At 40.4% G+C, this 15,846-nt stretch overlaps 1 protein-coding gene across 1 annotated transcript in view; it reads left to right on the top strand.

Annotated features, from left to right (window-relative positions):
- The window catches only part of SEC14L1 (SEC14 like lipid binding 1), a 44,348-nt gene extending 29,191 nt beyond the window's left edge, over positions 1 to 15,157 (top strand). The window contains exons 8-16 of the mRNA XM_038165281.2: positions 373 to 562; positions 3,456 to 3,544; positions 4,626 to 4,696; positions 6,345 to 6,516; positions 6,847 to 6,981; positions 9,671 to 9,805; positions 10,285 to 10,536; positions 11,550 to 11,728; positions 12,306 to 15,157. Of these exons, the coding sequence (XP_038021209.1) occupies positions 373 to 562; positions 3,456 to 3,544; positions 4,626 to 4,696; positions 6,345 to 6,516; positions 6,847 to 6,981; positions 9,671 to 9,805; positions 10,285 to 10,536; positions 11,550 to 11,728; positions 12,306 to 12,411 (1,329 nt within the window). The 3' untranslated portion in view covers positions 12,412 to 15,157. The remainder of the gene's footprint in view (positions 1 to 372; positions 563 to 3,455; positions 3,545 to 4,625; positions 4,697 to 6,344; positions 6,517 to 6,846; positions 6,982 to 9,670; positions 9,806 to 10,284; positions 10,537 to 11,549; positions 11,729 to 12,305) is intronic.
- Positions 15,158 to 15,846: the final 689 nt, after the last annotated feature.

The raw sequence follows: 15,846 nt of genomic DNA, 5'->3' as shown, positions 1-15,846 counted from the left end.
GATTTGAGCATGTGTCTCAGTTTCCAGGCCTTCCTGTTACATAGCAATGAAACACAGTCTGTGTTTCATCGCTAAATTCATTTAAATTGGACTGAATTACTATGGTCATACAAGTGTAAATCATTGTTAGAGTTCTTGTAGTCTTTATATCCCTCAAATGAAGGTAGTTGCAATATGTGACAGGGTTTTTGTTTTTTTTTGCAAAAAAGACTGACTTTCCTGAGTAACTTCCAGTGTTGTATACCATCCTCTTTATTGGCACTAGGCTGCACCTTTGTCAGCTTTTATTATTCATTCTTTTCACCTTGTTTCAAACCTTGAATACAAAGTTGCATTGCTTGTTTGTTTTTGTTTAATTTTTGTTTTTAATAGATCCCAAAGGATGAGCACATTTTAAGATTCCTGCGTGCCCGGGACTTCAACATTGATAAAGCAAGAGAGATCCTTTGCCAGTCCTTGACATGGCGCAAGCAGCACCAGGTAGACTATATTTTAGACACTTGGAATCCTCCTCAAGTACTCCAGGATTACTATGCAGGAGGCTGGCATCACCATGACAAAGGTATGCTCTATCCTGTGGATATTGAACAGCCTTTTCATGTTCTGAATTAAAGGTGATGGTTGTTCCTCTGTTAGCTGGAGCTGGCTAGAAAGCTGGGTAGAACTTCTCAGTTATTATGTACTAAACACATTAAAATTGATGTTGCCAGCTCGTTAGTTGGTGGCAGCATACTTTTAGGTCCTAATCTGTCTGACAAATAGCACCATATTTAACTCTGTGACGAGCTCTGCTATGCCAGTAGCTTTAAAAAATCACACTTCTATACTGCTCTGAGATGCTTAGAAGGGTGTTATGCAAATACTGACTCTTCCCTTCCAGTGATTAAAAGATGTTTGTAAATAAGTGTAAATAAGTTGGATAAGTCTGCAGATGTCATAAGTGAATACTTATTTGTCATTACAATCAGCTTAATGAAAAGAAGTGCTGAAAGACCAAATAGAGCAGGTTTATTTAAGAAGGGAAGAAGTTTTAGTTAAATTCACTTCATATGGTGAGGCATGGCCAGATCTTTAAACCGTGGATATGTGCCTGATACGTCCCCCTCCCTCAGCTTGCTTTATCGTGCACTGGTCTTGTTGCTAATACATGCACAGAAATGAATCATTTTGGAATTCATTGCTTGAGGCTAGCTGGGCTCTTTAGATACGGAAATGGTCTCTTACTGTGAGCTATCTGTGTTCTGATTTAGTCCTTTCCCCACCAGGCACCATTGTTTCTGCGAGCTCTTCCTGTTACAAGGAGAGGACAGGAAGCTGGCTGCGCTAGTGGCCAGGAGACAGGGGGGGCACAGCAGAAGTTTAATTGCTGTAATGCTTGAATGGCTCTTCCTGTTGCTGGGTTTGACTGAGAAAGTGGAAAATAACAATATGATTGTAAAGACTGTAGGGAAAAGGATTGTGAATACTTTCTCCCTTTCTGTCTGTTCCTTTTCCTTACTTTCCAAAGACGATTTCTGTCAGTAGCACATAGCAGGTTCCTGCCAGTGAGTAGAAGGGTGTAGAATGCAACAGAAAATAATTTAATGTTTTTCTGGGAAGTTCTTCAGTCTTATCGTGAGCTTCATGTGCCTCTCTCTTCCCCCACAGTTCCTTAGGTCTCTTCTGTGCCATGCCCTCAAGTATAGCAGTTGTCACTAGTGGAAACAGAGAATTTCAAAACCGAACAATTCTCTATAATTTAAATTTTTGCAGTGGGTAGTTTCTTTTTTTAAACCCTCTATTCCAGTATTGCTCCTTTCATAAGCTTCTTTCCTCCCACATAAGCAAAATCTGCCAAACTGAAGCTGGCTGAGTTCTGTATAGATTTTAGCACTAAAGCAAAGGCAGCAGTGGTATAAAGCATGCTGTCTCAAATGAGCTGTTAATGCAAAAGAATAAAAGTTATTTTGGTTTGCAACTAGCATGGTTTTCTTTATATCTGAGCGGCTTTTAGTTTGTCAAGAGTGCTTCAGTCAAATGCTTATTTTAAATCACAAAGCTCAAATGAAATATAAAATATACAGTGAAAATGTAGCACTGTCAATTGAGACTTTTCTTCCTGTGTCATTTGAGTGGAGGAGGGTTAATGAACTATTTGGCTTTGCATGCGTGTGCATCTGTGAGGGAGGGAGACCCGCAATGAAGTTTAATAGCACTTTTTGTTCAGTGTTTTAGACACTAAACAATACATTCCAAGATAAGAGTGAGCTGATGTTAAAATAATACTGTCTTTTAGACCATCTGATAAAATACAAAAGACTCTGTGAACTTGCATGAGGGTAGTGTCCTCGCGAAATAAATAACCTTGTTTGACTCTGCAAATCTTTTTTAATTTTTAAATAGTGCATCCCGATAGTTTCTTTCCTTGTCTCCCAAAGGACTTGAGGATAATTTGCTATTTCTCTTTGCAGTTCTTGGAGGGAAGTGAAGCTAAACAGACATCAGAACTGCAGAAAACATTTATTTTTTTTGTGTTTTAGCATATTAAGTTTTATAAGATGATGATTATTTAGCTTGTGTGCTATAACAGGTGGAGCAAATGCTTAACAAATACATCACAGCTTTGGGAGGAGGATGGAAACTATTTCAGACAACTAGCTTTTATTATGAAGAACCAGAAATGCAAGCTTTTGTTCCCAAATTCACCTATTGCAGTTGTTAAGCTTAATGCCTTTGTATCCTGGGTCAGTATCACGATACCCTGGTGTGTGGCAAGAGTACTGTGGAAAGGCAAGTCTTTGAATGCAGAGGGTCATCTGAAGCCAGTATCTGGAGCAGAGTCTGTTCTCACCAGACTTAAACTGCATGAGTGAGGCTGTAGGCTGAGTGCCAGTTCCGCATAATATGCAATGACATAGCTGAAAGGTGTGACTTCAGCAAATACTGCAGAAAGCAAGTCTGGGGTTAACACTGTTTCATTAATTCGCAGCACTTAGTGTAGCTACTTGCCCAAAAAGGGTCCTGTAAGCTATCCTGTTGTGTTGTCATGTGTGATAGAAGGCTTTCATCATTTGTTGCAACTCTTTAGTTACGCTAATAGGCTAAAGTTGTTCTTTTATCTTAGCTGTGCTGGAAGGTAAACATAGACCTGTGTCTTTAATTGTATGTACTGAGATCTATAACTGTACTTGTTGAAGTCCTTTGGACTTTCCTTGTAGATAGGGTAGCTATTTTTGCATCAAGATGTCTCCATTAAACCTTTGCAGTTCACATACAGGTAATCTTGTGCTGTAGGTGGACAGAGTAAAGATTGTATTGCCATCTGTTCCAGTTACTCCCTCTTTCACCTGTGCAGCAGAATTTGAACTGACTATAATTTGTTTCCATTTGGATTTTTAGCATAAAGGTAATTCACTCAATTTTATTTATTATTGTAAAAATAAAGGTTATGTTGATTTTTTTTTCTTGTTATTCAGATGGTCGCCCGCTGTATGTGCTGAGATTGGGACAGATGGATACCAAAGGCTTAGTGCGAGCTCTTGGGGAAGAGGCCTTGCTTCGATACGTAAGTGTTTTTGGAGCCAGCAAGTTGCTAACAATGTGATATTTTCATTTAGAAACTTCCTTCTCTGCCAGAACATTCATCACACTGGATATTTTGATGTACTCTCTGGCCGTCTGTTTTCGGTTTGAATACATCTGAAAGCTCCTGGTAGCTGGTCTTCTGCATTCTTTCCAACTGCAAACTGATGGCGGAAAGGCGTAGTTCTTGGCAGCTCCTGTAGTTGTTGGTTAGCATTTTCACAGATTCTTCTGCAGTTTGTGCACTGCTTTGAACTTAAGTCTCTGCATTTGTGCAGAAGAGAAAGTGCCATGTTCAGATTTTTCAAGCCTATGTACCAAGGATAAAGATAACTTATTTTTAAAGAAAAAGTACTTTCTTGCAGTGTTGCCTTCTCTGAAGGCAGCGCTCAGACTGTTATTGTGGATCTGCTCAGTTTCCAGGCAGAAAGCTGGCAGAATTCCAGGTTTTCAATAATATTTTTTTCCTCCAAGTAATGACAGTCATGGCCGTAGTAACTACTAGAAGCAGGGTTTGAATTCTACTTTTTCTCTTCCAGTAGCTTTTCGAGGCACATATTAAGTTTTATTTGTTTGCCCTAGTTTTGTTTCAAGGTTACTTTCTATGGCTGAAAGGGGCTTTAATTTCTGAGTAAATAGGAAATCAAAGCTTAAAGGGACAGAAGCTTAGGGAGGTTTCTTGTCTGTATAATTCCTGGGTCTCACTTTTCAAGAGGATCTTGTTTACATGTTCCAGGTTTTAAGGAAAGGCATATTTATTTCTCAGCAAGATCAACCGATGGGCTAAATACAGTGATTTCTAGTTTATTCTTTGGAAAAAGCTGATGCCACGTTATCAGATAGAGCTCTTTGCTGAAGTATTCAAGTAGGATCAGCAATTTTTTTGATTTTTTTGGTTTTTATTCTGTGTAATCTTTCTGAAAATCAGTCGTTGTAAGTCTCTCGTAATACTTTTTTCACTTTGAGCTTGTAGTTTTAATTAGACTTTGGTTAAGAACGTTTTTTTCCTTATCCTACCTACTGAGTTTTAGGCTCTTCTCTAAACAGCATATTTTCTTGGACAGGTTCTTTCTATAAATGAAGAAGGACTGAGGCGATGTGAAGAGAACACAAAAGTATTTGGCAGACCAATAAGGTAAAATACATCAATTAGATCTCTTCAGGGATTACCAGGTCACAGTGGTGGGAGGGTAGGGGGTGGACAGGACAAAACATCGTGCAATATCACCCTGTTGAGGCCAGTTTATTAAATAGACCAAGCAAAGGGTAGGCTCTGTGTCTCACATACATATATAAGCACAGTTAGAGTTAACTGAGACCTACTCCAATTACCACTTGAGTGAATTGGCATGGTCAGGCCTGAGGGAAACACAATACTTGCTCCAGCAGTCATGCCCATAATGGTGCTATATGGAATATTCTGCTTCTGCACGCTGTTGGAAGTCTGCAAAGCAATGCAGCCCACTCCCCATCTCTAATTCTGGGGAATTTTATAGCCAGATGTTGGTACAGGCTGCCAGTAAGGTCAGGCTGTGATAATATCACAGTGTAACCTTTCCAGTAGTTTCAGGTATTGTTTTCATGTCACTTTTTGATCCATGGTCCATACCAAGGATCATTACTCTCAATTCTTGTTTGCATTCTTCTGTCAGCCACGATTCATTATATGCAGTTATTCAACTATTGATCAAGGTAAGGTTGTGAGGCTCCAGTGAAACCTGCAATTTAGTTTTCCACATGCTTGCATGACTTCATGTAAAGTTGAGCCAAAAATGGCTTGCTATCCCATCTTTAAGTCATTTTAGGGGTCACTTAGGAGAGCAGTAACTGAAAAGTGGATTTAAGGGTGTGGAATGAATGCAGGACTTGGCTCTGAAATGAAACTGTGTTTCTTGAACTCTTTTCAATTTCTGACTCCCTCCCTTAATCTGTAAAGGTTCAGGGATGCATGGTATGTCTGCTTATCTTTTCTTGCTAAAGAACTTGCTGTGCTAGCTCCCAGTGAGAAATAGAATCCAAGAGGTAGGTTTCATGTGTATGACTGTGGACTTGTGCTGTCTACTGAATCTTCATTTCTAGAAGCAGTCCTGAAGGACTACATATTAAACATTTAAAGTGAAACGAAGAAGTGCTTGCTGTTTCATAGGAATCTTGTGCATCATTTTGTGGATACTGTCTGGTGCAGCACAGCTGTAAATCTTGAGTCCATGCCCAGGGTGAGATGGAGCTTAGAAAATAACTAGAGCATATGCTGAATCTCGATATTTAGTTTTAAGAACACATCTGTTCCTATGGAAAAAGCTGCCCATCCTGAGATCTGATAACAGAATTAGCTTTGAGTTGTAATAGCACTCTTACTGTACTGTCTTAGTAGGAAATCAACACCCGGAATGTTAGATTATGTTGTAGCAGCACAGCCACTTAGTTGATTTCCCAGTAAAAGCAATGGTTTAACATCTGGGCTGACTGTTGACAACACTGTGTTTTGGCTTTGTGTTAGCCTTTGCCTGGAGTTTGAAATGTCTGGGGAGATGTGCACGATGTGCAGAGTGATCATTGCACATACTCTGTAAGCATGCTTGGCATGCTGTACAACATTTCCATCCTAAGAATTTATAACTCCAGTGTGAACAGTTAGTACAAAACACGGAGCTAAAATATGGGAAATAAATCATACGGTGGAGTCCACACATTTCAAAAACACTGGACATGTGCATAAGACAGGAGAATTTTGATGCCACTAAGATTTATTTTTTTTCCCTTTTCATCTCTCTGAAACTTAGCTCTTGGACCTGTCTAGTAGATCTAGAAGGCTTGAACATGCGGCATTTATGGCGACCTGGCGTCAAAGCATTGCTGAGAATCATTGAGGTGGTTGAAGCTAATTACCCTGAGACTTTGGGTCGCCTTCTTATCCTGAGAGCGCCTCGAGTATTTCCAGTTCTTTGGACACTGGTATGTTTGTAATTTAAGGTCTCTCACAGTTCTCTCAGTACACTGCTACACATTTGTAGTTTGTAAAAGCACTTCAGAAATCAGACTTTATTAGCAGGAAATGTTAACGTTTGGATATGTATCTTTTGTGGGATTCCTGGAATGGATTTAAAAACCCTACCTAAGAACTTGCTTATATAGTAAATTAATTTAGCTTCTTCATAATGTGAATTTTGCATAACAAGGATGGTAGCGCTTCATACAAACTGATCCTTCAAAATTTACTCAAGAAAAATTTGGGAACCTGATCTATTCTGTGTTTTTTGTTGTTGTTTTTTTCTTTATTTATAGGTTAGTCCATTCATTGATGACAACACTAGAAAGAAATTCCTTATTTATGCTGGAAATGACTACCAGGGTCCTGGGGGACTGCTGGATTACATTGATAAAGAAATTATCCCTGATTTCCTTGGTGGAGAGTGCATGGTATGAATTTAAATTACTGCATATAGCAACTTATTTGTGAATTTTATTTTTTTTTCCCTCATTCCTCTGAACAAAGAAGCCTAGAAGCACAGAGTGATACCTAGAAAAGACTGGAATGCAGTCTTTTCTCTACTATGTTTAATTTTGGGGGGAGCTATGATGTAGGATTCCAGAGTTAGCATTTTCTTCTGGATGCACTTTCAAAGGAGAAATACAGTACTACTTTTACAGCAATTCTCAAATAACTAGCAAAATAGCTAGGCACAGTTAAAATGCACAGTGTCCGTTACCTGTCAGGTTAAAGTACCTATGGTAGTACAGCAGTGAGCAAGAAGAGGATTGTGTTCCTTGATGCATTAAGAAGATTGTGGAGCAGACCTTGTGCATGACCCAGGTTGAAAAGCTTGGCGTACAGTGTTTTCAGCAATCTCAGGGTGGCAGGAGGTTTTAGGCAGATTAAAGAATATAAATTGCTGTCTAAAAACCCCTGTACTAACCAAGGATGACTATTAAATATGCTACAAGTTTCCCAAATATTTTAAATCTTTGCCTTCATTTTTAAAGTATCTCCAATAATCCATAAACCAATGTAACTTTTAAACTCTTCAGTTTTGATGCTTGTATTCTTGTTCTGTTGCTATTGGTTCTGGTCAGAATTCAAAGGGAAGTCTTTGAAGGGGAGAACTGAATTATGAGCTTACAGCCACAGCGGGTGACTAAACCATTGTGTTATCACAGTTCCCAAGCTTAGCATTTGTTGCATGATACATAGGTGCCTGGAGCTGTGCGTGGTTCTGTTGTTTGCATCTTTCTGAAGGCATAAGATGCAGTATTAGATCCATCTTTCATTGCCTCTTTTTCATGGCAGTGAGATGAAAGGTTAGTTGTATCCATTATGCCAGACTGTACGATTTTATGGTCTGCCCCCACCCTGATTTGAAATGCTCTGGACATTCAGAAGCATCAGTGTTAAATTATCTTCACCAGTCTGATAGACCAGCAAGATCTGTTGTCACCATCAGTGACCATGTGATACCAGTGATTCAGCATGTCAGAATGACAGTGCTTGTCCGTGTAAGAGCTGTTTAATCTTATTCTCACTTAACTATGCATCTATAGTGGCCTTAACTGTCCCAGAAAAGTTGATGGTCAAAAAAGGTTCCCATGTGCATGATCCCACTTGAAAGTATCTAATTCTGACTACCAGGCTTCATTGGCCACCATCACCACCAACTAATCAGAAGAGTCTGTGTGACCTAAAAGAACTTACTGATACCATGAGGAACCTGAGGAAATGAGTGCCACATCTGCTAGTAGGGTTTAACAGACAGCTGGGACTCACATGTGTGATACATTGGGATCTGTGTTGCCCACAACAAACTGAAACATGAGTTTTACTGTGGTGTACTGTAATTTCCCATTCCTTTGTCATGTGCCTTAATAACTGCATCCTGCCTAGACTATAGGTGCCTATCAAATCCATCAATTTAACATCTCAATGGTACTGTAAGATAATTTCCTTCATAATGTTCCTGACAATGCAGGCTTGCTGGTGTGACTGAGGTGTAGGAATACAACTTAGTCATTTTCTGGAGCTTCCATTACAGTGACGCTTAGATTTTTTTTTTTTTTTTTTTGACTTAGCTGTGTTAAAACACGGTCATTTCAGGCTTGCTTTTTAAGCCCCTGTTACATTTTCTACATTAATTTCTGTACTATTATTGAAAATGTATCTAGTTCTGTTAATCCAGCCTCATTATAATGGAGTACTGCTAGATGTTTTAAAGCAGACCATGCGTTTATCTTCAGTGGGCTGCTTTATACAGCCACAGTAACTTTCAAAGAGTTTGTACCATCTAATTCAGAGCTTGAGAAGCTGGCAAAATCCACTGCTGAAGTAAGCAAAAGTGAACATTACCAGAAAGCAAATTGCTACAATACTTCCTGCTGGTCACAGACAATAACAGGGTCTTTTCCTTCTCTTCTTTACTTCTGGATGTTTGAACAAAAATGATTTATCAAAAGTCCTTTCAGTTCTCTTATGTAGTTCAGTTTTGCTGCCCCAAACTACTGCTGCCCCAAACACTCCTATGGAACCCATTCCTGTAGGCAGTTGTTGAACTTCATTGCTGGAGACTTTTTTAAAAAAAAAAAATAAGAAGTTTGCTTAGGGAAGTTGTGTAACCAGTTCCAGTACTCAGCTGAAGACAGCTGTAGCTTGAAAATTGTTAACTTCCTCACTGCAATATCCTTTCACCTGTTTGGGAACTTAAAATAAGTCCACTCTACCCCATTTCCTCTAGTTCTCTGTAGGCGATATTTTTTGCACTCTGAGTCATTATTGGGACTCTTCTCATGATTCTCAAGTGGCTCATGTCTGTTTTCAGTGTAGGGCATAGCATTTGCACAGTTTTTTTTCTGCAATAGTGGCTCTTGTGTATAAAGAAGATCTGTTCCTCTGGTGTTTGAGTCTGCAAACTCATGCAAACTAGATCACTTATTTTAGTATCTTGTGTAAAATACGTGTACATATATGTGATGTGCAAGCTGTAAAATTGCTTTCAAATTCTGTTCATATCTCATTCTTCAAAATACTTGCTGTGAGTTTTTGTTTCTGCAACTAGCAGGCAGCATGACAGTGGGTGGATGTACAGAGGGGATACTTTTTAATGGCTATTTATGCTTTCAGTGCGAAGTACCAGAGGGTGGGCTGGTTCCCAAGTCCCTCTACCGGACAGCAGAAGAGTTGGAAAACGAAGACATAAAGCTCTGGACTGAAACAATCTACCAGTCTGCAAGTGTCTTCAAAGGAGCTCCCCATGAGGTATGATTGCAGCCCTACCCTTCTTTTCTTTCATCTCAGCCCTCTGCTTTGGAGTCTGTCTCTTGGTCTGAAAATGGTTTAGAACTTGATTGTTCAGTTGCTCTGCTTTCAGCTTGTTCTTTTATAGTTCTGATACGTAACGATGCTTTAACAGCTGAAGTTTCTGACCATTTCTGGTATCATCTCATTGCCCTTTAGAGAATATCATTGCTTAGAAGGACATAGACTTGAATGGAATGAATAACAAAGATGAATGATATTCTCAGAAGCAACTTGAGACCTTCTGAAGGTCATGTGTTAAAATAAGGACACTCCATCAGGAGAAAAGTGATTTAGAATGATTTAGAAAAGGTATTTAGAATGCCTTTTAATAGTCTAAATTAAGACCAGCAATACAAAGTTCTGTTCTTTTCTGGTAAAAGTTTCTGTCTCTAGTGAGCAAACTGCTGTTGTCTAATACAACTTCTCTCCTGTCTCAGGTTCTCATTCAGATTGTGGATGCTTCATCAGTGATCACATGGGATTTTGATGTGTGCAAAGGCGACATTGTTTTTAACATCTTTCATTCCAAGAGAGCCCCACAGCCTCCTAAAAAGGACTCTCTGGGAGCTCACAGCATTACATCTCCTGGTGGGAACAATGTCCAGTTGATAGACAAAGTCTGGCAATTGGGGCGTGACTACAGCATGGTGGAGTCGCCTCTTATCTGCAAAGAAGGGGAAAGCGTGCAGGTAAGCCCGCCAAATCCTTGTGCAAGAGCAGATGGAAGCCAGCTCCAAAACTAGACGTTCTAATTCACAAATGTTATTGATGACTGAGTGGTGATTCAGCTCCGGATTGTCTGCTTGCTTTTGGCCGACATTTCAGCTTCTGTTCCTGGCTGCACGCTTCATGGAAGGGGGGATACATGGGATCTGGTGCGAGGGGAGGTTGCATCAGTCTGGTAGTGATAGGGAAGCTACCTGGAACACAGTGCATGTGCAGAAAGTAGCAAGACGTGCTATTTTCTGAAACAGTCTGTGTTTGAAGAATATCATAATGTCTTACCTCAGTAAGGAGAGAAGTCTAGAATTTAAGATTGAGCTCCATGTGTGTCTGTAATAGGCACCTTAGGAAGGTCCCTATGGCCAAGGGTCCTAAAAAGTTGTTTGTTTGTTTTTTTGTTTGTTTGTTTTTATGGCATTTGCAACTTTGTGGTTAATTACGAAATACGCTATTACATGCAGCATGTTTACAATCACACTCTGCCACTGCTATTCTCTTTGACTTGAAATAAGAGTTGAACAGCCTTTGATAAAGGTGTTCCTCTAAGTGATCTAGTTGGAAGTGTTAAACTTCAGAAATATGGGCGGTGACTTTTTGAACTGCTCTTTCTCTGAAGCAGGACTCTTGACAGCTCTGTTCAGTCTCAAAGGACAGCCATTGATAAAAATAAATGGGAGAAAAGGTTATTGTTTTAAAAGAGAACTTTGTACTTTCAGTGTATATAAATCCTAACCCCCTTGACACTGGAAAAAAAGGAGGAGGAACCTCTGGTGTTCTGTTACAACTTTTATAAGTATATTGTGTGGGGAAAGCCCAGCTGCACAGCACTGCCAGTTGGCTGATGAGCTGAAATACTGGTATTGAGGAAAAAAAATGGGAGCGTATATGCAGTGTTTCTAAGCATGGAAAAGAAATTTTGACTCTACAGATCTTTGTGTTAACAAAGTTTATTTTCAATTTTGGCTGTGTCTACATCTAGGGATCACATGTGACCAGGTGGCCTGGCTTCTACATTCTCCAGTGGAAATTTCATAGCATGCCTGCCTGTGCTACAACCAACCTGCCTCGTGTGGATGATGTACTAGCATCTCTACAGGTCTCCTCTCACAAATGCAAAGTGATGTACTATACAGAAGTAATAGGATCTGAAGATTTCAGGTATGTCTAGCCAAGGGATCATAAAGGTCAGCCAGTGTAGAAGAACCTTTCTGATACAGGCTCTCCCTTGCTATACTATCAGTATCAAGCTAGCATCAAGTTCACTTAAATACAAGTAAATTGTGAGGACTTGTACTTTTTAATGGAGTGTCATTATCAGCAAGCTAGATAACTATTTATAGGCCTCAAAAAAAAAAAAAAAAGTCCAACCAGTATTGGCAATGGGGGTGACTAATATCAAAAAGGGGTTAGTTATCTCATTCTAATCATTGGTCAGTTTGCTCTTTGAAAGTATTTGTGTGAGTTGTAGGGCTTGGCAGGTCATCATGCAGAAACGGATGCAACTCAAAAAGGAGTTGAGTCAGTTCAGTTGCCTGCCAATTGAAATACCTACTGAAATTCAAACTCTTTGAACAGCACATGGTTTTTGCAAGAAGGTTTTCTGGTGTCCCTGTTATCTTATGTGGTGAGGCAGGAAAGCTTTTTGAGTATGCAAAGAAATAGTATGTATATACGCTGCAGAAATCAAAGTCATTGTGTATTCTGAAGTGTAAAGCTACTTTGTTTTTTTTTGCAGAGGATCTATGACCAGCCTTGAATCAAGCCACAGTGGATTCTCCCAGCTCAGTGCTGCCACCACCTCTTCCAGCCAGTCCCATTCCAGCTCCATGATTTCCAGGTAGTGCCACAACAGATGAAAAGCAAATGGATGAGATGGCTGGACCCTCGTCTGTGGCAGCTGACTGCAATACAAGTGGCAATTGTGCAAAAAAAGCAAAAAAGAAACAAACAAAAAAAACCCTACCCCAGAAAAAGCCTTTTATAGATAGTAAAGTAGCTGTTCAAATTTTAAACTTAGTGTTTTTGGTCCTTGTTAGATCCAACAGCTTGTCTCTTAACTCTAACCCTTTTTCCTAACTCAGCCATAAATATTTTTGCAAGTGTGCTTGCACAAATCCTAACTCTGAACACAAGGGCTCTCTTGGAAGGAAAAATTATCTGTACATCAGTTAAGATAATTTTTTAATTGTGTAAATGTTAAAAAAAAAAAAAAAAAAAAGGCAAAAAAGAGAAAAACCCTACCAAAAATTCTCCGTAGTGCATTAGAGATCAACTGCAAGTCTCCTGTCAGGACATTCCTTGCCATCTTATGAAATCCCCTGTGATCTTCCAGTGCTGCAAACTGTTCTCCCATTGCCACTAAGCGATGTCCGAGACAAAGAAAAGCAGTTGCCAGATACTTGACTTTGTGAGTCCATTTTTTTCAAGGCATGCCCACAGAGTTGTGGACAGGCTGTAAACACTAATACCTTTTGTATGAGCACATTTTTGGGGAATTTGAGCTCTGGGTATTGATGGGTTAAAGCAATTCATTCTTTCCTTGGATTTGCGCTTAAAGCACTGTGGAGAGAGAGGCAGAGAGCAGGCTCTCCCTCACTGATCCCGAACTGGCCTGGGGATTTGTTCCCAGTTCTGTGCTGAAGCTTCACTCCACTTCCTTAGTACGCTCCCCATGAATTGATCTTACTGCGACTTTGCTCTTATCAGGAATTTCTGCAGAGTTTAAGCTTGCTTCTTAAATCAGTCGAGAGGAGGTATGGCTTACATCCTTCCGGTGCACTTTTCAATCCCTCTTGCCTATCCCTCTCTGTGTGTGTCAGAAATAGAGCACTTTAGTTCTAAGCAGCAGAAGCTTTAAAGTAGGCAGGGTGCATGGGGATCTTCACTCTAAGTGATACAGTAGAAGACACTCAAAGTGGTGCCTGCTCAGCAATTTTCACCATTGCTACTGCTAGTGATGAATTGCCATATTAGGTTTTGTCCCTATTCTACCCGGGCCCAAGTAGTCCTACCTGAACTCTTTTTGTTGAAGTTGGTTCAGGTGTTCTTCCACTTGGGGCCCTCTCTCCCAAGCACAGCAAAGGGCACAGAAGACTGAAGTGCTGAGCAAGGGGCTGTCAGCAGACAGCTACAAACCATACCTAGCAGTGGAGCCAAGATTTCAGTGTGGAATGCAGCAGGGTTTGTTTTGTTTAGACCCTGCCTGGTCTGTCCATTTTAGAGCTAAACTATCCATCTAGACAAAAAAAAAAGAGCTTCTCTGCTAAGTCCTTGCTAGAAAGCTGGACAGGCTCTATTAACTCCTGAGGAATTAGCACTGTCGTGGGTAAGTGGTAGAGGAGCTTGCTACAGTCTTGCTCTTTCAAAACAGAACTCGCTTAAGATACTGGATATCCTGCCTGAGGAAAGCTGGTTCAGAATAAATTTTATTTTATTTTATTTTTTTTATAACTGCAAAGCTTCTGAGATGCAGGTTACTAACTTCTAACTAGAAGCACCTCACCTGCAGATCAGTTCTGGCTGCGGAACCTGGCAGATAGAGCTGACAAAGAAGTATTTTAGCAACAGATTCAGAGGTTGAGGGGCCTGTCTCCTTATACTGAACCGAGATGGTCAATTTTGTCTCTTTTGGGCTTAGAAGTTGAAGATGGAGGTTAGACTATCACTGAGTCTGCCAAAGTGTGCTGTTGTGTAAGACAGGCCACCGCTTCGGTGTCAAACAGCTCCCACCCGATGTCTGCACAGCAGACAGACCAGCAGGCTGTGGTTCTGTTCGTAGGAGCTGTCTGTCTAGGAGGAACACAGCTTGCTGAAGAGGTGGTTTCGTGCTTGATGTGCAGGAGCCAGAATTCCCAGGCTGAGGGAAGCGAGTGCAGCAGGTGGCACTGTGAGGCTAACAAAGGCACTCACAGCTCTCTGCAAGTGGCGCTTTCCATTTACCAGGCTGTGAGGGTTGAAGATGGTCCCCTTTCTTTCTTTCTTTCTTCTCTCTCTCTCTCTCTCTCTCTCTCTCTCTCAGATGGCGATTTTGCTGACAACTGTAAGGAAACTGCTTCACTCAACACTCCATATCTCTCCAGAGGTGTCTGGCTTTGTAGACCTTTTTGAGTTGCAGTCACTTTCCAAGTCTGAAGATCTGTTTTGTTTTTCACTTGAGCTGGCTCAAAAGTGGCACTTTGGGTTTTTCCGGCTGTAAATCTTAACACTCCTTTTAGAGCTCAAAGCACATGACAGCACAAATAGCTGGGGGGGATAAAATTCCAGAAAACCAGTAGTTTATCCTCCTCTAAGCAAAGTGCTCTGGCAATATGACTTGATCATTACAGTCTGACTAATTAATTTCCCATATCCTGGTCTTTTCTTGTGTGATATTATTGTTCTTCTTACTTCTCTCAGCCAACAAATTCTGTTGGCTTTTTTCCTGTTATCAGTGTCCCTCTGCACTTACCTGTCTGTACTCATGAACTGCATATCAAATTCTGTAAATGTTTTGTATACATAATACCTCATTCTTGGTAATAAAATACAGATAGTCTTTAAAAGATTTTTTTATTGTTATCGATAATAAATGTGAACTGTTTGGAAAAAGGGGTCAGGCTCTTTATTCCATTCAGCTGCATGTAAAGCTTCCTGGTAGTTGAGTGTGCTGTTATGGGAAGGCGAGGCTCTCTGCTTCTGTGGTGCAGCTTCAGCAAAGCAGCCTCTCTTTGTTGGGAATAGAAACCTGAGAAGTAAAAGGAAATGCGGTTTTAGGGGGAAAACTACTCCTGTTGGGCACTTCCTTGTCACGTTACAACAAAATCTTATCATCCCCACAGTGCACATGTACACAGGTGCACACGCTTTGTTTTTTACTAGTCTGTGAATAGCCAAAAGGAACAAAACACTGTGCTGGAAAAGTCTTCAGGTAGCCCTAAAAGAGAAAGGGTTTTCATGCTTTTATGGATTATGTGATGACTTTATAGTCCTTCATCCCTGTTTGAAAGGGAGCTGCAGCCACAGCTGAGCTGCTCACAGCAGCGTTTGTTGGGGAGTGCATTATGTGTATTATGTAAAAGGCTTTCACTGGCAAGCTTAGCACAGCGGGGGTACAAATACGTGTGTTTCATTTGCCCTTTGTGCAGCCTGAAATGGGGCTGGTCACCTGAACCAGCAAGTGCAATAATTCTTTCTTCTTCCACATGCTGATTTCTTTTTAACCACCGTGTGCCGTAGACTTCTTGGCAGAATAGACGGCTGAATGTTGCCCTAGGTGGAGCGTGTACAGTCCTGGGAAA

Source organism: Anas platyrhynchos, chromosome 19 (assembly GCF_047663525.1).
Source record: "Anas platyrhynchos isolate ZD024472 breed Pekin duck chromosome 19, IASCAAS_PekinDuck_T2T, whole genome shotgun sequence".
NCBI classification, from domain to species: Eukaryota; Metazoa; Chordata; class Aves; order Anseriformes; family Anatidae; genus Anas; species Anas platyrhynchos.
This window is presented reverse-complemented; position numbering and strand designations above follow the sequence as displayed.